The sequence below is a fragment of the Bombina bombina genome, chromosome 8 (genome assembly GCF_027579735.1).
Source record: "Bombina bombina isolate aBomBom1 chromosome 8, aBomBom1.pri, whole genome shotgun sequence".
Classification (NCBI taxonomy): Eukaryota; Metazoa; Chordata; class Amphibia; order Anura; family Bombinatoridae; genus Bombina; species Bombina bombina.
In genome coordinates this window covers 137,472,902-137,493,693 of record NC_069506.1, presented here as the reverse complement: position 1 = coordinate 137,493,693, position 20,792 = coordinate 137,472,902, and the positions used below count along the sequence as shown (strand labels likewise).

Sequence of the window (20,792 nt, the reverse complement as noted above, 5' to 3'; positions counted from 1 at the left end):
GTATATATATAAGAGTATATCGTCGATCTGAAAAGGGAGGTAAGAGATGAATCTCTACGACCGATAACAGAGAACCTATGAAATAGACCCCGTAGAAGGAGATCACTGCATTCAAAATAGGCAATACTCTCCTCACATCCCTCTGACATTCACTGCACGCTGAGAGGAAAACCGGGCTCCAACCTGCTGCGGAGCGCATATCAACGTAGAATCTAGCACAAACTTACTTCACCACCTCCATAGGAGGCAAAGTTTGTAAAACTGAATTGTGGGTGTGGTGAGGGGTGTATTTATAGGCATTTTAAGGTTTGGGAAACTTTGCCCCTCCTGGTAGGAATGTATATCCCATACGTCACTAGCTCATGGACTCTTGCTAATTACATGAAAGAAAACTTGATTTGCCTTTTATGCTGACATCCCTTTAAGTCGAATGAGTAGGGATGAGTATATAATACTTTTGGATAATATATATATATATATATATATATATGTATATATATATATATATATATATATATATATATATATAAATATATATATGTATTGCAGACATTTTAGCTATTTTAGATTGTCAATCTATATTTACAGTGTTATTTATATTGTATTATATATGTACACAATAAAATATCTTTTATTTATATCTCAATCTTTTTCATACATCTGTATATAATTATATACCTACATAATTTTTATTCTTCACCCTTATTGCATAGCAGACTCTAAATATATATAGATATATTTCTCTGGTTTAGCAAGGTATTACTGATTCTTAGCACTCTGTAAAAAATACTCTTTTTGCTAATTTTATAAATGTGCCCCAAATGCCTCTAAAATAAAGTGGGGTGTATTTTATTAAAAAAATAAAGATAGCAGAATCTGTATTTTTTTTATTAAATAACTGCACTAGGCAGTATTTTGGGTGTAAAATTGGCAGGTGTGGGGGTGTTAGAAAAAAATGGTACTGAAAAGTAGACATGTGCATGGAGAAAAAATTTGGTTCGGTTTGGATCGATTCAGATTTTTTTGAATTTCGGTTTGGATCGATTTGAATTTGGAAAAATTTGAATCAATTCGGTTCAGATTCGTTTCAGATTCATTCGGATTCGAATAAATTCGTCTGGATTCGGTTTGATTCGGTTCGGAAATTCGGAAATTCGGAATTTCGGTATGTGTTAGGTGGGATGTGCTGTGTATTAGACTAGTATTATGTACTGTATATTAGGTGTAACCCATAGCAGAGTGATATAACCTAATATACTGTAGAATACTAGTGTAATCCATGGCCATCCGAATCTACTGAATAAATATGAACTAATTCGGATTTATTCGGTAGATTCGGCACTATTTCAATTCGGAAATTCGTATCGATCCGAATCTCTGAATTTAATGAATTTGGCCGAATTTCCAAATCGATCCAAAACGAATCGCACATTTCTACTGAAAAGCGTCTTTACATTGCGGTCTATAGAAACTGTGTGTTCCCAGTAAATATATATTTATATGCTTATTTATATATATATATATATATATATATATATATATATATATATATATATATACAGTAAATATATGTGTTAATATGTTTATATACACATATTAACACATAAATATATATGTGTTTAGTCATATACATATATATTTACACTTTGCTGCCATCACTGCGTTACTTACCCCCTGTGCTTAGCGAGGTTCTCATGCTGTGTCTCACGGCATGAGAATGAGGCTCCCATAGGAGCCTATGGAAGCAAGCTCTCGTGAGCGCAATGCTTCCCAGCAATGTGAACATGAGCTTGTGTTCGCATTGCTGACAACTTGTAAAACCAGAACACATTTGCGTGCTCTGGTATTACACGATGGAGCGCAAATGTCGCTTTCATAAAAGTGTTATTTAGCACTCCACTTCTAATCTGGCCTTCAATGTTTACAATTAAGTACTTAAAGGGACACTGAACCCAATTTTTTTCTTTCATGATTCAGATAGAGCATGCACTTTTAAGCAACTTTCTAATTTACTCCTATTATCAAGTTTTCTTCGTTCTCTTGCTATCTTTATTTAAAAAGCAGGAATATGATGCATAGGAGCCGGCCCATTTTTGGTTGAGAACAAGGGTTATGCTTTCCTATTGGTGGGTAGATATAAGCCTCCAATAAGCAAGCACTATTTATGGTGCTGAACCAAAAATGGGCTGGCTGCTAAGATTTACATTTGTGCTTTTAAAATAAAGATAGCAAGCGATCGAAGAAAAATTGAAAATAGGCATAAATTAGAAAATTGCTTAAAATGTCATGCTCTATCTGAATCATGAAAGTAAAATTATGGGTTCAGTGTCCCTTTAATAGCTATTATATTCTATGTATATTTAAAAAAATAGATTAATGTCTTTTTAAGTAATGCTTTACATTTCTTTTCTAAGACTTATACATTTAAAATATGGTCAAATGGTAGTAAACATAAAATCACTATTTTATTCAGATATCATTTTGCTATATTCTATTTTTCTAATCTTTGCTATTGTATGAAAAAGCTTGCATTATTTTACCAGAGTTTCAGCACTGATTTTTGGAATGTTTCTATATTTTTCTATTTAATCTACTTTTTTTTTATTAGATAAGTTATGGAGCCCAGGATCAGATTTTAGATGATCGAACGCTCTTCCCGTCATTTTATCGAACCATACCCAATGAAAATACCCAGTATAAGGGAATCATAAAACTTCTCCTGCACTTTGGTTGGACATGGGTTGGTTTAATTGCAACTAACGATGAAAGTAACCTGAGAGCTAGTGAACAGCTCAAAACAGAAATGATCAAAAGTGGAATCTGTGTTGAATTCTTTCAAAGTTTTTCCTCTAACAATTTTTTAATCAATACTTTTGATCTTACTAATGTCATTAAAAAGTCAACAACCAATGTCATCCTACTCTTCTCTGATCTATCAAGCTTCTTTGATATGATGTATACAATACAGATATTTTCTCTTCCTACAAAAGTCTGGATTACATCCACATCTCTTTCCGTCTCCACTGATGACACGCTTGCTTCATTTCTTACCGTGTTTAATGGCTCATTACTCATTTCAATACATAAAGGAGAAATTCCTGGTTTGAAAGATTTCCTTTATAGTGTTACTCCTTACACATATCCAGATGATACTTTCACAGCTAGATTGTGGTGTCTTACATTTAGCTGTATTCCTGCAAATCATAGCATGTTTTACAGCAGTACATTGTGTCTTACACGTAATTGCACGGGTAACGAGACTCTCAAAATATTTTATTCAAGTTATGATGTCAACACATTTAGAGTTACCTATGCCGTTTACAAAGCTGTTTATGCATTAGCATATTCATTGCATAACATGCTTTCCTTCAGGAAAAGTGAACAACATTCTGTTTATGAATATTTTCATCCCTCTAAGGTAAGTTATTAATAATTCTCTTTCTTAACAATCAACTTCTTTGTAAGCTCCAAGAATTGCATCATTAGTGTAAAACATGTCAATCTTGCTTAAAAATATTATTCCGTGGCTGGATATTTTCGTTATTGTTTCCATTATAAAATCCCTTTGATAAGAAAATAACTAAAGTAAACACAGATTTTTGTGTACCCTTGATTAATCTTGTTAACATTAGAAAATGACTGTGCAGCATTCTAGAAGAAAATGACTATATTAATGTGCCTAATGTACATCCATTTTAGTTTATTCAGAGTAAGATTTTTTTTTTTAATGGCACATAAATGATTTTTCATTAGTTTTGAAATATTTTGTCCAAATTTAAAATCAGTTAACATAAATTATAGCAGGAAAGTATACACCAATTTTCATTTAACTGCATGTAATATATACTACTATAAAGAATAATATGCACCGATAGTATCCGATACTGATATAAAAATCCACTATAAAACCATTTAAAAACTTACTTAGAAGCTCCAAGTTTAGCTCTGTTTAAAAGATTAGCTAGAATACCCACTGGAAGTGCTTCAATAGCAAAAATATCCGACACTGCCCCCTCCCCCTTTCTCTGCATATGAAAAGACTCTTTACACAGGAGCAAGCTGGATTAGGTATACATCAGTATTCTCCTAAAACTTTGGGGCTTGGTTAAGAGTCTGAAAATCAGTGCAATGTTATTTACAAATAAGCAAAACTAAACATTTTTTTTCTAAAGACCGCTGCTCCATAACTTGTCGGCCTGCTCTGAGGCCGCAGACAGAAATCAACCTGATCGAAAACGATCGGGTTGATTGACACCCCCTGCTAGCGGCCGATTGGCCACGAATCTACAGGGGCCTGCTTTGCACCAGCAGTTCACAAGAACTGCTGGTGCAATTATAAATGCAGACAGCGTATGCTGTCGGCATTTATCGATGTGCGGCAGACATGATACGCTACTTTATGTCTGCTCGCACATTGATAAATATGCCCCAATTAATCCTTGCTTAGAAATGGATCTCTTGCATAGTTTTTTTCTGTTTAATAGATCTTAAACAAGTGTGTGACATCATGTGATACAAAGAATTTCTATTTTTTTCTCATATAAGATTTTGATATAAAAAAAATATTTATGTGTTGAAGTGTGGGTATATAGGAATCAAATGTATCAAGGGCACTTTCTATGTAAAGGTTGAGAAACACTGATTTATGCTATATGTGTTTGGATGACAATGCAGGTTATAGCATAACTAATCTTGAAAAACTTTTATTTTATTTTAACTTTAATAAATTCTCTCATTTATATATTATGTTGACAGCTAAATCACTATCTAAAGAATGTTCATTTCAATACAACCTCTGGAGAGGAGTTTTTTTTTGAGAACGGAAGACCTCTAGCACAATATGACATTATAAACTGGGTCATTGCTCCTAACAGAACCATTCTGAGAAATCAGATTGGTAGTTTTTCCATGTCAGAGTCTCTTGGACAGCAATTTCTTATCAACAGCCATGACATAAATTGGAATCATAAATTTAATCAGGTACAAAAACAAGTTAACTATTACTTACTGTACATGTTTTTTTTTTTTTTGTATATTTATAAAAATTGCCTCTCTAACCTAAAGAACATGAGAAGCTGGGTTGATCTTAATCTGACTTATAAATACAATGTTGTTTATGATTTTGCCCTTGATATATCAAAACAATCTATAAAACATTGTACTATTCATATTTAAAAGGACATGAAAGCCAAAATGTTTATTTCATGCAGGTAGGATGTAACTTTCCAGTTTTCTTCTAGTATCAAATTTGCATCATTATTTTGGTATCTTTTGTTGAAGAAGCAGCACTACTGGGGGCAAGATGAACACATTGGGTGAGACAATGACAAGAAGCATGTATAAGCAGTCACTAATCAACCGTTAGCTTCCAGTTTTGGACTTCTGCTCCTGTGCTTACCTAAGTATGCTTTTCAACAAAGGATATCAACAGAACAAAACAAATTAGATAAAAGATGTTAACTGGAAAGCAGGTTCTATTTGAATCATGAAAGTTTTATTTTGACTTTACTGTCCCTTTAAAGGAAGAATGTACTCAAAAATGTCTTTAATAGGGGGGGACTAACGGGTGGCGGCCATGATAGGTAGCAGTTTTGTGTGCTGCTCCAGCCTTCATAGATTTGGCTTGACAAAATACTGTAACAAGTCGCCATTTGGCAAGAAATTAAAACTGTTGCAATCAAGCTAACCATCCTTTACCTGATGATCTTAAAATCATTGAGATTGCTGCCAGCACCAGAGCACCGAAGCTTACATTGAGGTTGCAGCTTCCAACTAAACCCCCTGGTAGAGTATCCCCAGGGCTCTGCCGTTGCACAACGTTGCAGTTGCATTGCAATAACCTTACATAGAGGTCTTCAAGATATCCACCTAACTTATATGTAACATGGAGGAGCTCTACTTTTATATTAAGTCGCTGCTGGAGGAACATGAATAGGGAATAAGTAGAAGATTAGACCGTACCATACTAACCACGCATGTCCAAAAATGGCAACCACATACTTTGTACAGATCAGACAGCGCACAGAATCAGCCTGATGGAGGAGATGAAATGGAGGTACAAGCCTCATCTAGATCTGACCCCTCCATCCTAGAAGCGGAGTACTGTGGCCCTGAGACCATTGATTGTATGCAGAAGGGATACAGTGATATTTGCATTGGGTGCTCTACCTACCTGGAAGTGATAAATATGCCCTGGGATGCGGGAGATGTTTTCTCATTAACCCAGCCGACATACCTCAAGCCTGATCCTGCCGAACCTGCTCCCAAGGTCACAGCGCTCCAAGCCAAAGTCTCTTCGTTTGCCCAGGATGGTGACATGCTGCCTCAACTTCCTACTACAAAGGAGACCCTGCTTGATAATGGAGATCTGTTCACCGGACCGGGAGCTGCAGTTTGCACTCAGGGCTTGATGGCTAGTAGAGAAAGAGCATTACCCGCACTTACCAAGCCGCAACCGCTGCTTTGGCTGAATAACTGGCAATCAAATCAGGGAACAACTTATCACACCCCTACTGTATCACAGGAGTCTGTGGATCACAGTTTAATCATAACAGAAGGTGGATCAGTACGAAGCTATGGCGCTTGCTGAACAAAGAACACTAGAGAAACCACTTCTGGAGATTCTCTTATGAAAACTGGAAAGGATTGATGCAAACAGGGCATTGGATGTTAAACTTCCTTTACTTGATTATGAACTGCCTTACATATAGGACTTAGCTCATTACAGGGCATCGGTTGATACATTTACCTTACATGCTTATGACCTGCCTTATATACAGGACTTAGTTCATAGCATCCTTAATATCATAAGTATTCTGTGCACACTATACCCTGGACCAAACTCTACCTATCTGTGTCATATTATGAAGAATTTTAATTCTGAGACTTGTTGACATGGAATCTGTGGATACCACCCAGCAGGAACGAGAGTTACTAATCTAGGTTTGGTATGGGCTAGCCATAAGATCTTTTCACAGATTACTATGTCCAAATTTGTATCTATATGTCTGATCTAACAGTTACTAAAGCCAGTTCTCTGTTCTTATATACTAATTACTATCCATATATTGCTCTATTGTTATGTAGCTATGTTAACTCCACAAAGTGCCTTTGATCATATACTTTAAAGGCTAACTCTTTACCACATAAATATCTAAGCTTTATATTTCGAACCCACCATAGAGCAGCTATATACAGTTTTTAGAACCATAACATACAACAGGAGGGTTATTACTGCTTTCTTTTTCTATATGTTCTATGTATACACTCTTCTTTACCATCCAACTGATATAACATAGACATTATACTCTAACCTCTATAATCTAAGGACTTTTTCTTTGAAATTTATCTTTGGTTCAGACCACACCATTACTAAGATATCTACTAGGGTCCATGAGCGACCCCTTCTGTTCTTCCCCCAAAGCATCCCCACTTCAGCTTGATCTACATGCCTGGTGGTTCAAGAGAGGCCACTGCTTCAATTTCAGGGAATTTATGTTATGCACTATTTGTTTATTATTTTATAGGGGATTATTATTATTCTTACTTTCTCATATATATATAAAAAAAAAGAGCTTTGTTTTATGCTCTATTTACCATATATACAGCTTTATGAGGATATTTTACAGTTCATTGTTCCAGTGGTATATCATGATGTCTAACTGTACATTTGTAATTCATGCCACCAAATTTGAATTGTACAATACTATGTATAACAACAATTTTGTTTATTGCTGTACTTTGTCTCTTGCTACTTAAGGGCTCTTATCTGGAACAACCATGTATTGTTTTGTTTACAACCTTAATAAAAAAATATATATATATATATATAAAAAACAAAATGTCTTTAATAAAAACAGCATTACAACATTGGGGGTGTTAGTGTTTTTTTAGTGTTTTTTAAGCAAGAGCTGACCGCTTTAGGGAAATGGCCTACAAAAGGCCCTTTTAAGTTTATTTTTTTAGAAAAGGATTTTCTTTGGTAATTTTGGCCTAGATTACGAGATTTGCGTTAGAGGCTATGTGGTGCTAACGAGCAGTTTTGTCTCACCGCTCACTTACCTACAGCGCTGGTATTACGAGTTTTCAGAAACCTGCCGTTAAAAGACAAAAAGTGAGCATTGAGCTAAATTTACCAGCGCTGCTTAAGTCAGTGGTGAGCTGGTCGTACGTGCCTGTGCATGATTTCCCCATAAGAATCAAAGGGGAGAGCCGGCTGAGAAAAAGTCTAACACCTGCCAAAAAGCAGCGTAAAACTCAGTAATGCAGCCCCATTGATTCCTATGGGGAAATAAAAGTTATATTTACACCTAACACCCTAACATGAACCCCCGAGTCTAAACACCCCTAATCTTATACTTATTGACCCCTAATCTGCCGCCTCCGACATCGTTGACACCTGCATTATATTTATTAACCCCTAATCTGCCGCTAAGGACACCGCCGCCACCTACATTTTACTTATGAACCCCTAATCTGCTGCCCCCAACATCGCCAACACCTACATTATATTTATTAACCCCTAATCTGCCGCCCCCAACGTCGCAGCCACTATATTAAAGTTATTAACCGCTAAATCTAAGTCTAACCCTAACACCCCCTAACTTAAATATAATTAAAAGAAATCTAACTAAAAATTCCTATCATTAACTAAATGATTCATATTTAAAACTAAATACTTACCTATAAAATAAACCCTAAGATAGCTAAAATATAACTAATAGTTGCATTGTAACTAGCTTAGGGTTTATTTTTATTTTACAGGCAAGTTTTTATTTATTTTAACTAGGTAGAATAGTTACTAAATAGTTATTAACTATTTCATAACTACCTAGCTAAAATAAATACAAAAGTACCTGTAAAATAAAACCTAACCTAAGTTACTATAACACCTAACACTACACTAAAATTAAATAAATTAACTAAATTAAATACAATTACCTAAATTAAATTAGCTAAAGTACAAAAAACCCCACTAAATTACAGAAAATAATAAACAAATTACAGATATTTAAACTAATTACACCTAATCTAATAGCCCTATCAAAATAAAAAAAGCCCCTACAAAATAAAAAAAAAAACCCTTAGCCTAAACTAAACTACCAATAGCCCTTAAAAGGGCCTTTTGCGGGGCATTGCCCAAAAGTAATCAGCTCTTTTACCTTTAAAAAAAATACAAACAACCCCCCCAACAGTAAAACCCACCACCCACACAACCAACCACCCAAATAAAATACTATCTAAAATAACCTAAGCTCCCCATTGCCCTGAAAAGGGCATTTGGATGGGCATTGCCCTTTGTAATACCTTGCGTCCAGGTATTCCTCTGTTATGTACTGGTGCTGGAAAAGTCCTGTATATATAGACAGGATTAAACAGGATCACAAGTTGCAGAACTAAATCTAATATAAATGGTGTGTATCACAATTGGATAATATGTTACCACTATAGTAAGGGAATGGTAACAATGTTTACCCTTTGTGAATAAGTAGCTTTTACTTTTAGATTGTATATAGTCAGAGGAGGAACTGATATGGTATTCCTGTAACCATAAACACTTGGTGAAAAGGTAGCTCTTGGTATTTGGTTCACTACCAGACTTGGGAAAGTGTTTTAGATGAATCAAGTAATGCGAATTAAGTTACCTTGTGCAGGATTTGTATGTAACTTTAATTGATGTAGCAGGAAAACTCTCCGTTTGTGTAACGATTCTTGTCTTTAGCGGTGATAACAACCGCGTCTGTCCTGTGGAGTGAGCCCTCTGTTACGTCACAGAGAGGAGTGGCTGAAGTTATCCGGTCTCCGTTTCTATCACGGAGCTCTGTTGTCTCTCCTTGGCGGTGCTGACAACCACGTCTGTGTTGCAGAATGCGCCCTCTGTTACATCACAGAGAGGAGTGGTTGTAGCACTCCGGTCTCTGTTTCTGTCACGGAGTTCCGTTTGCGGCAAAACTAGCGTTGACAAGTGCGGTATGTACAGTGTAAGTGTAGTATGCCTCTTTTTGGAGGGTCCTGCTTGTTAATCCGGATAGTCTGCTGAGAAGGTATTTTGAGAGTTAAGAACCAACAACAGCTTTGAAGTTGCTAGTGACAATTCTTTCAAATCACCGTTTCTGTGTAAGTTCCATTTGTGTAAAACTGTTGTTAGTCTCTTAGAAATTCAGGCTCTGTTTAGGAGTGGAATACAGGATCTCCTTGCTAGATCAACTCACAAGGTTGCTAACAAATTGCTAAGCACCTGGTTACAGGTGCAGAGGGGATTTGTAGTGTGAGGAGGAGGGCTTAGCTTAAAGGAACAGTCCTGACATCACCCCCTCTTCAAGCAAGTGGTCCCAACACTTGAGGTCTTGGTCGATCCGGGTAACGGCGGTGAAACTGTGCTACCAATCTGGGGGCGTTCAGGTTAGCGGAAGGTTCCCAGGAGTTATCCTCATTTGTGTATCCCTTCCAATGTACCAGGTATTCCAGGCAACCTTTGTGGTATCGGGAATCCAAAATGTGTTTTACCTCATATTCATCCAGAGGTGGTAGCACTGGAGGAGGAGGTAGAACCGGAGTTGTCTCTCTCATCTTCCCCGCTGGCTTTAATAAGGACACATGGAATGTGGGGTGTATACGTAGGCTAGGGAGAAGATCCAAAGTCACAACGTTTTGGTTGACAACCTTAAGGATTGGAAAAGGCCCTAGAAAGAGTCTACCAAATTTCTTAGAAGGAATCTGTAAACAAAGGTTTTTTGAGGACAACCAAGCACGATCTCCAACTTTATACTCTGGGGGTGGTCTATGTCGCAAATTGTAGTAATGTCTCTGTGACTCTTGGGATCATTGTATATTCTGACGGAGAGTATTGAAGGTGTCTTTGAGGGTGTTGGTGTACTCATCTACGAGGGGTGAGGACGAGATTGTAGAATCAGAGAAGGAAAAAGTAGGGTGGAACCCGTAATTTGCATAAAAAGATGTCATCTTTGTGCTGGAGTTCATTGAATCATTATAAGCGAACTCTGCCAGTGGTAACAATCTCGCCCACTCGGTCTGGTGTTGGCCACAGAAACAGCGAATGTATTGTTCAAGCCATTGATTGACCCTCTCAGTTTGGCCATTCGTTTGTGGGTGAAAGGACGTACTGTAGCGATGATTGATCTGTAGGAGATGACATAACTGCCTCCAAAACCTGGAGGTAAATTGGGTGCCACGATCTGATGTTAAAATGGGTGGTACTCCATGTAGACGAACAATATGTTGTAGGAACAAGTCAGCTATTTCGGAGGATGTTGGTAACTTTGAATAGGGAACGAAGTGGGCCATCTTACTGAATAGGTCGACTACAACAAGTATTGTATTAAACTTCTTTGACCTAGGGAGGTCCACGATGAAGTCAAGTCCCACATGTTGCCAGGGCTTATGTTGTATTTGTATGGACATAAGGTACCCAAAAGGTTTGTTGGTCTCGTTTTTTGAACTTGCACAGATTGAGCAACCTCGTATGTAGTCTGCTATTGTTTCTTTCATTTGAGGCCACCAAAAGCTTCTGGAAATCTTTTCATGTGTTCTTTGAACTCCCTGATGACCAGCTCCAGGTGTATCATGATAACACTGTACTATACTGTGTCGTGACGAAGGTGATAAGTATCTTTTGTCACCATGGTAATATAAGCCATCTAGATGTCTTTGTAAACTATATTGAGTTATCTCTTTGTCATCTACGGGGGTCTTGATAGCGTAACAAAGGAGCAGTAGTAAAAAGTGTCTTGAGGCGATCAAAGGCTTTCTGGGCTTCGGCATTCCAGGTGAAAGGAGAAACGGTTCCGGTTAGGCTTGTTAGAGGTTTGGCTATTTGTGAGAAATTCCTGATGAACTTCCTGTAATAATTTGCGAAGCCAAGGAAACGCTGTAATTCTTTCTTGGTTTTAGGCTGTCGCCAGTTCCTAATGCTTTGGACCTTAGTGTCCTCCATTCTTATACCCTCTGGACTGATGTAATATCCGAGGAATGACAGATGGGTAACATGGAACAGACATTTCTCCGGATAGGCGTAGAGGTGATAATCCCTGAGTCTTGCTAATACCGTCCGAACATGTGTGATATGTTCCCGGAGATTGTTGGAATATATGAGTATATCGTCAAGATATATGACAATGCAGATTTCAAGCAAATCCCTGAAGATATAATTGACGAAATGCTGAAATGTTGCAGGGGCGTTGCAGAGCCCAAACGGCATTACGAGATATTCATATAACCCATACCTGGTCCTGAAGGCAGTGAGCCATTCATCGCCTTTGCGTATTCTTACTAGGTTATAGGCTCCGCGTAGATCTAGTTTAGTGTAGATTGTTGCTTGGAGAATTCTTTCAATGAGCTCCGGTATAAGGGGTAGTGGGTAGCGGTTTTTGATTGTCTTCTTGTTCAATTCGCGATAATCGATGATGGGTCTTAGCGACATGTCCTTATTACGTACAAAAAATATGCCTGGCAGGTGATGTCGATGGGCGGATGAAACCCTTTTTTAAGTTATCTTCAAGATAATTCTTCAAATGATCCAACTCCGGTTTGCTGAGGGGATAGAGATGTCCAAAGGGAACGGTTGCACCAGGTTGTAATTCTATTGGACAATCATATTGTCTGTGAGGGGGTAATGCCTCAGCCTGTTTCTTACTGAAGACGTCAGCGAAGTCAGCATACTCCGCAGGTAAACACTGTACTTCTTCGCTGATGTTGAGTACTGATACCAAGTCAGTATAACAGGTATTAGAGCAGTATGCGGAATTGAGAGTGACATGGAGATCTTTCCAATCTATAGAGGGTTGATGCAGTTGCAACCATGTTAAACCTAAGACAATTGGAAAAAGGGGTGAAGGAATTACATCTAGTGTTAAGTATTCTGTGTGACCATTGGTAGTTTGTACCAGAAGTGGAATCGTTTGGTGTGTGATAGGCCCAGTTTTGATTGCTGTGCCATCAATAAGACGGATGTAGACAGGTTTTTGCTTACACACAATAGGTATTTTGTTTATTTTTACAAGGTTTACATCTATATAACTGTTTGTGGCTCCAGAGTCGATGATTGCTTCAGTCTTGAGTCTCTGCTGGTGCCACTGCAGAGACAAAAGTATATGACAATAAGTGGGTTTAGGTAAGGTGGTAGTATGAACAGAACTGATTGAACACTTACGTCTTTTCATCTTGATTAGAAGTGGACAATCCTTAACAGCATGCGATGGATTTGCACAGTACATGCAAAGCAGCTGACTCCTTCTGCGACTCCTCTCTTGGGGTGAGATGGGACCTCTGATAACCCCCAAATCCATTGGTTCATCTGAGGATATCTGTATTAAGGTCTGTTGCGGGTTGGATGGGGTGTGTCTTGCTGGAGTATCAGAGTGGTATCGCTCAACCTTCCTCTTTCTTAATCTCCTATCGATCTGTATCACGAGTTTCATCAGTGCTTCAAGACTGTTTGGAATGTCTATCCTTGCCAGCTCATCTTTGAGTTGGTCTGAGAGCCCTAAGCGAAACTGATTTCTCAGTGCGATAGCATTCCACTGAGAGTCAGTACCATACTGCTTGAACTCTGTGATGTACTCTTCGACTGGCCTGCGTCCTTGTCTGAGAGCCCTCATCTTTGCCTCTGCAGTCAGTTGTATGTCACTGTCTTGGTATAGTTCATCCATCGTGGAATAAAAACTTTGAAGTGAGGAGAGGATGGGATCGTTATTCTCATAACATGTGTCAGCCCAGACTCGGGGTTCACCCCTTAAAAATGAAACTATGGTCAGAACTCTTATCCTGTCTGAATGATATGTCTTTGGTTTAAGTGTGAAAAGTAAATTGCACGCATTTTTGAACTGCCTGTATGATTTCCTTTTGCCTGCAAATGTCTCCGGTAAAGAGACCTGTGATTCAGGTGGGAGATCTTTGTGTACTAATGTCTCTTTTATGATTCCACGCAAAGTCTGGTTCTCTAGTTGTAACTCTCTGAGACCTTGGGATAATTGATCCACCTTTTGTGAAAGATTGTAGACGAACTGAGGTAATTCTGCTGGATCCATTTTGGGCTTAGCAATATGTAATACCTTGCGTCCAGGTATTCCTCTGTTATGTACTGGTGCTGGAAAAGTCTTGTATATATAGACAGGATTAAACAGGATCACAAGTTGCAGAACTAAATCTAATATAAATGGTGTGTATCACAATTGGATAATATGTTACCACTATAGTAAGGTAATGGTAACAATGTTTACCCTTTGTGAATAAGTAGCTTTTACTTTTAGATTGTATATAGTCAGAGGAGGAACTGATATGGTATTCCTGTAACCATAAACACTTGGTGAAAAGGTAGCTCTTGGTATTTGGTTCACTACCAGACTTGGGAAAGTGTTTTAGATGAATCAAGTAATGCGAATTAAGTTACCTTTTGCAGGATTTGTATGTACCTTTAATTGATGTAGCAGGAAAGCTCTCCGTTTGTGTAACGATTCTTGTCTTTAGCGGTGCTAACAACCGCGTCTGTCCTGTGGAGTGAGCCCTCTGTTACGTCACAGAGAGGAGTGGCTGAAGTTATCCGGTCTCCGTTTCTATCACGGAGCTCTGTTGTCTCTCCTTGGCGGTGCTGACAACCGTGTCTGTGTTGCAGAATGCGCCCTCTGTTACGTCACAGAGGGGAGTGGTTATAGCACTCCGGTCTCCGTTTCTGTCACGGAGTTCCGTTTGCGGCAAAACTAGCGTTGACAAGTGCGGTATGTACAGTGTAAGTGTAGTATGCCTATTTTTGGAGGGTCCTGCTTGTTAATCCGGATAGTCTGCTGAGAAGGTATTTTGAGAGTTAAGAACCAACAACAGCTTTGAAGTTGCTAGTGACAATTCTTTCAAATCACCGTTTCTTTGTAAGTTCCATTTGTGTAAAACTGTTGGTAGTCTCTTAGAAATTCAGGCTCTGTTTAGGAGTGGAATACAGGATCTCCTTGCTAGATCAACTCACAAGGTTGCTAACAAATTGCTAAGCACCTGGTTACAGGTGCAGAGGGGATTTGTAGTGTGAGGAGGAGGGCTTAGCTTAAAGGAACAGTCCTGACACCCTTAAAAGGGCAGTTAGCACTTTTGCAGGCCCAAAGTCCCTAACCTAAAAATAAAACCCACCCAATACACCCTTAAAAAACCCTAATACTAACCCCCTGAAGATCGACTTACCGGGAGAAGTCTTCATCCAAGCCGGGCTGAAGTCCTCAACGAAGCCAGGAGAAGTCTTTATCCAAGCCGGGCGAAGTGGTCCTCCAGTCTGGCAGAAGTCTTCATCCAGACGGCATCTTCTATCTTCATCCATCTGACACAGAGCGGTCCATCTTCAAGACATCCGACGTGGAGCATCCTCTTCATCCGACGACTAAAGATGAATAAAGGTACCTTTAAGTGACATCATCCAAGATGGCGTCCCTTAGATTCCGATTGGCTGATAGAATTCTATCAGCCTATCAGAATTAAGGTAGAAAAAATCCTACCTTACTGCCTTTTAAGGGCAATGCCCATCCAAATGCCCTTTTCAGGGCAATGGGGAGCTTAGGTTATTTTAGATAGTATTTTATTTGGGGGCTTGGTTGTGTGGGTGGTGGGTTTTACTGTTGGGGGTTTGTTTGTTTGTTTTTTTAAAGGTAAAAGAGCTGATTACTTTGGGGCAATGCCCCGCAAAAGGCCCTTTTAAGGGCTATTGGTAGTTTAGTTTAGGCTAGGGTTTTTTTTTTTTTTTTTGGTGGGGCTTTTTTTATTTTGATAGGGCTATTAGATTAGGTGTAATTAGTTTAAATATCTGTAATTTGTTTATTATTTTCTGTAATTTAGTGTTTGTTTTTTTTGTACTTTAGCTAATTTAATTTAGGTAATTGTATTTAAATTAGTTAATTTATTTAATTATAGTGTAGTGTTAGGTGTAAGTGTAACTTAGGTTAGGTTTTATTTTACAGGTACTTTTGTATTTATTTTAGCTAGGTGGTTATTAAATAATTAATAACTATTTAATAACTATTCTACCTAGTTAAAATAAATACAAACTTGCCTGTAAAATAAAAATAAACCCTAATATAGATACAATGTAACTATTAGTTATATTGTAGCTAGTTTAGGGTTTATTTTACAGGTAAGTATTTAGTTTTAAATAGTAATAATTTAGTTAATGATAGTAATTTTATTTAGATTTATTTAAATTATATTTAAGTTAGGGGGTGTTAGGTTTAGGGTTAGACTTAGGTTTAGGGGTTAATACATTTAGTATAGTGGCGACGTTGGGGGCTGCAGATTAGTGGTTAATAAGTGTAGGTAGGTTGCGGCGACATTGGGGGCAGCAGATTAGGGGTTAATAAATATAATGTAGGTGGCGGCGATGTTGGGGGCGGCAGATTAGGGGTTAATAAATATAATGTAGGTGGCGACAGTGCCCGGAGCAGCAGATTAGGGGTTAACTATTTTATTATAGTGCTTGCGATGCGGGAGGGCCTCGGTTTAGGGGTTAATAGGTAGTTTATGGGTGTTAGTGTACTCTTTAGCACTTTAGTTATGGGTTTTATGTTACGGCATTGTACCATAAAACTCGTAACTTCTGACTTTTAAATGCATTAGGAATCTTGGAGGTAGAGGGTGTACCGCTCACTTTTTGGCCTCCCAGGACAAACTCGTAATACCAGCGCTATGGAAGTCCCATAGAAAAAAGACTTTACGAAGTTTACGTAAGTCGTTTTGCGGTAAAGCCAAAAAAGTGTGTGGGGACCCTAAACCTTCAAGACTCGTAATACCAGCGGGCGTAAAAAAGCAGCGTGAGGACCTCTTAACGCTGCTTTTTTACCCTAACGCAAAACTACCATTTTTATTTTCTGTAATGGTAGTTTTTTTTTAAGGTAAGATTAGGTTTTTATTAAATTTTTCAGCTAAGTTTTTTATTTCAAGATAGTAAGGATTTTATTTTTAGTTAATTTAGGGCTATTGTAATTGGGGTTAAGGTAAGGGGTTTAGATTTTAGTTTATTAATTTGCAATGTGGGGGACTGACGGTTTAGGGATTAAAAGTTTATTTAGGTACTTTGCGATGTTGGGGCAGGCGGTTTAAGGGTTAATATATTTTATTTAGGTAGTTTGCATTGTAGGAGGGTGGCAGATTATAGGTTATAAGGCTAGGGCCCGGGTTTATGGTAGGGTGTTATGTTTATTTTCGTTATGTGTTTTTTGTCTCCATTGATTTCTATGGGGGAACACAAGAACACAAAAACTCCACTTTTGCACTTTTCGGGTTACCACTAGCACAAAATAATATATTTTTTTAAATTTGTAATACCAGCAGAACCCGAGAAGCACAAAAAGCCTAACCCTAGCAATGTTTTCACTAGCACAAAAAAAATATTTTTGTAATCTAGCCCATAAAGAGGGCTGTCATTTCAAGGCACAAAACCAGCAATTTAATTTACACAAATAAACCTGAAAATGGAATTTCACATACATTCTATACCCTGCAGCTCTAATAACTAGTCACTGGAAATACATTAAGCTAAATATTTTTTTTTACAGTATACTCTTCCTTTAAATCAATTAGTATTAGTAGAAAATACACAGTTGAAACTTTTATATTAGTTTAAATTTAAGTGCAGTGTCCATGTATGCGCTTTAAACAACATAAAGAACTCACTTATTCAAAATATCTACATTCTATATACAATTTCATGTATTTATTTTTTTATATTTTGATTTTTATATATTAAAAAAATAACTTTCTTAATTAACCGAAATGCACCATTGCAGAAACTTCCATATATTAGTAATATGTAAGATTATGTGATTGTATTTTCATTACCAAAATCCACCTTATGTTTTCTTGGGGATTAGGCACTTGTGTATTTTAGAAAAAAATGTTCACATAAAACCAATCTGGGTTGGTAAATATACACTTACTGCACTCATAGGGCCAGATTACAAGTTGCGCAATATTGCTTTTCCGCTTAAAAAATGGCCTTTGCGTGTGGAATGGTCAGCTACTTGATATTACAACTTGCAAGTTGTGCGGTATCGCTTAACCATGATCGTTATAGCCTATACCTCAGCGATCCATTCTGCACTCCACCTGTAGTTATGTGTTTTGCGAAATAAAAATGTTTCACAAAACATATAAAAAATATGTTGCAAAGTATACTAACACCCATAAACTACACTATTAACCCCAAATCCACCATTCTCCCACATCGCAACTATTAAAATAAAGTATTAACCACTAAACTGCCATCCCCCACATCGCGTCTACTAACATAAACCTAATAACCCCTAAACTGCCACCCCCAGGCCCCCACATTGTAACTACTAAAATAAAGTATTAACAACTAACCCGCTGTCCCTCCACATTGCAACTACCTAAATTAAACCCTAAACCTAACACCCCCTAACATTATATTAGTTACAATATACAAACTACCTTAAAATCAATAAAAACATACCTGTTAAAATAAATAAAATATTATCTTAAGCTAAATATAAACCTAACATTACTAGTTTAAAAAAAAATAAAAAATACCAAAAATAAAAAACCTACATTACCAAAAATAAAAATTCCTAACATTACCAAAAATAAAAAAACTAACATTACAAAAAATAACAAATTAAATTATCCAAAATAAAAAAAAATATTCCTTTTCCAATACCCCGTTAAAAAAAACCTAATCTATAAATAAACTACCAATAGCCCTTAAAGGGGTCTTTTGAAGGGCATTGCCCTAAAGTTAACAGTTCTTTTTCTAAAAAAATAAACAAAGTACCACCTAACATTACAACCCCAACCCCTCAAAATAAATTAAAAAAAAAACTAGCTGAAAAAACCTAATCTATCCATTGCCCCGAAAAGGGCATTTGTACGGGCATTGCCCTTAAATGGGCACTCAGCTCTTTTTAAGCCCATAACAAATAAAAAAAGCCCTAATTAAAAAAAAAAAAAAAGCAAAAAACCTAACTCTAACCCCAAAATAGTTACTCACCATTGCTTAAGTCTGGTGTTCCATCTTCTTCCCTTCAGCGAAAGGTCTTCATCCAGACGGGTCCATCTTCATTCATTGCAGGTCCATTTTCTATCTTCTTGGCTGAGGCACAGTCGGCAGAGGCAGAGCAGACGTCGACACGGAGGCCCTCTTCATGCGATCTTCCGTCGCACACTGAAGATTGAATGCAAGGTACCACTTTTTATGGGGGTAACCTTGCATTCCTATTGGCTGAAAATTTAAAATCAGCAATAGGATGTAAGCAGCTCTCATCCTATTGGCTAATTTGAATTTTTCAGCCTATAGGAATGCAAGGGTATCTCCATATAAAACAGGTACCTTGCATTCAATCTTCAGTGTGCGGTGGACGATCACATGAAGAGGACCCCCGCGTCGACTATAATCTCCGCTCCACCTCTGCTGATCTCTCCTCGTCTCCTCCAAGAAGATAGAAGATGGAGCTGCCTGGATGAAGACCTTTCACCGCTGGGAAGAAGATGGATCGCCAGACTTCAGCAATGGGTAGTACCTATTTTGGGGTTAGTGTTAGGTGTTTTTTTATTTTTGGGGTGTTTTTTATTTTTCATGGGCTTAAATAGAGCTGAATGCCCTTTTAACATAAATGCCCATGCAAATGCCCTTTTCCGGGCAATGGGTAGATAAGGTTTTTTTTAGTTAGGTTTTATTATCTTTTGGGGGTTGGGGGTTGTAATGTTGGGGGTATTTTGTTTATTTTTTTAGCAAAGGAGCTGTTAACTTTAGGACAATGCCCTACAAAAGGCCCTTTAAAGAGCTATTGGTAGTTTATAGATTAGGGTTTTTTTTGGGGGGGGTGTTTTTTTTAACAGGGGTATAAGAATAGGAATATTTTTTTTATTTAGGATAATTTTGATTGTTATTTTTTGTAATGTTAACTTTTTTTATTTTGTGTAATTTTAGATTTCTTGTTTTATGTAATGTTAGATTTTTTTTATTTTTGTAATATTAGTTTTTTTTTAGTTTAAGCTTATACTTTTTATTTTTCACAGGTAGGTTTCTATTTATGTTAAGGTAGTTAGTATATTGTAACTTTAATTTAAAGTTAGGGGGTGTTAGGTTTAGGCAGTGTGGGGTTATTAAATGTATTTGGTGTTGGTAATGTGGGGGGACGGCGATTTAGGGATTAATAGGTTTATTTATTGTTGGCAATGTGGGGGGATGGTGGTTTAGGGGTTAATGCTTTATTTTAGTATTTGCAATGTGGGGGGGTGTTTAAGGCTTATTAGACTAGGGGCTTACGTTAGGGTATTAGATTTTTGTAAAACTTTATTTTCTCCATAGACTTTAGTGGGGAATGCGAAAATGCGATAGCGATTTCGCAATCGCAGGTGTTAGTTTTTTGTTAGGTTTTTGTGCGGTATGCAGCTTACTGCACCATACCACACAACAAAAGAAAGTTTTATGGTGACTTGTAATGGCAGTGCAATGAAAATTGTGGTACAGCCACATTTTTAGCAGTGTTTACGCAAAGGCTATACCGCGCAACTTGTATTCTGACCCATAGTTTGTAACTTTGTTAAAAAGAAATCAGCATGAAAACTTAATAAAAATATATCATCATATTTAGGTGTTGTTTTATATGACTGAAATGATTTTAGTACATCATCCCTTTAAATGGTAATAATACTTCAAGACAATTTATTTATTTGGGGTTCATTTTACACTATATTTATTTAAATGTGAAAACATTTCATTACAATTATGAGAAATTGATTCCTTTCAGCTACCTGCCTGAGTACTTTGCCCCCTTTAATATTTTGCC

The 20,792-nt window shown here is 37.3% G+C and overlaps 1 protein-coding gene across 1 annotated transcript in view; it reads left to right on the top strand.

Moving 5' to 3' along the window:
* LOC128638885 (vomeronasal type-2 receptor 26-like) overlaps window positions 1-20,792 on the top strand; it is a 170,152-nt gene that overhangs the window by 107,935 nt on the left and 41,425 nt on the right. Inside the window, exons 3-4 of the mRNA XM_053691013.1 lie at window positions 2,609-3,418; window positions 4,756-4,980. Of these exons, the coding sequence (XP_053546988.1) occupies window positions 2,609-3,418; window positions 4,756-4,980 (1,035 nt within the window). The remainder of the gene's footprint in view (window positions 1-2,608; window positions 3,419-4,755; window positions 4,981-20,792) is intronic.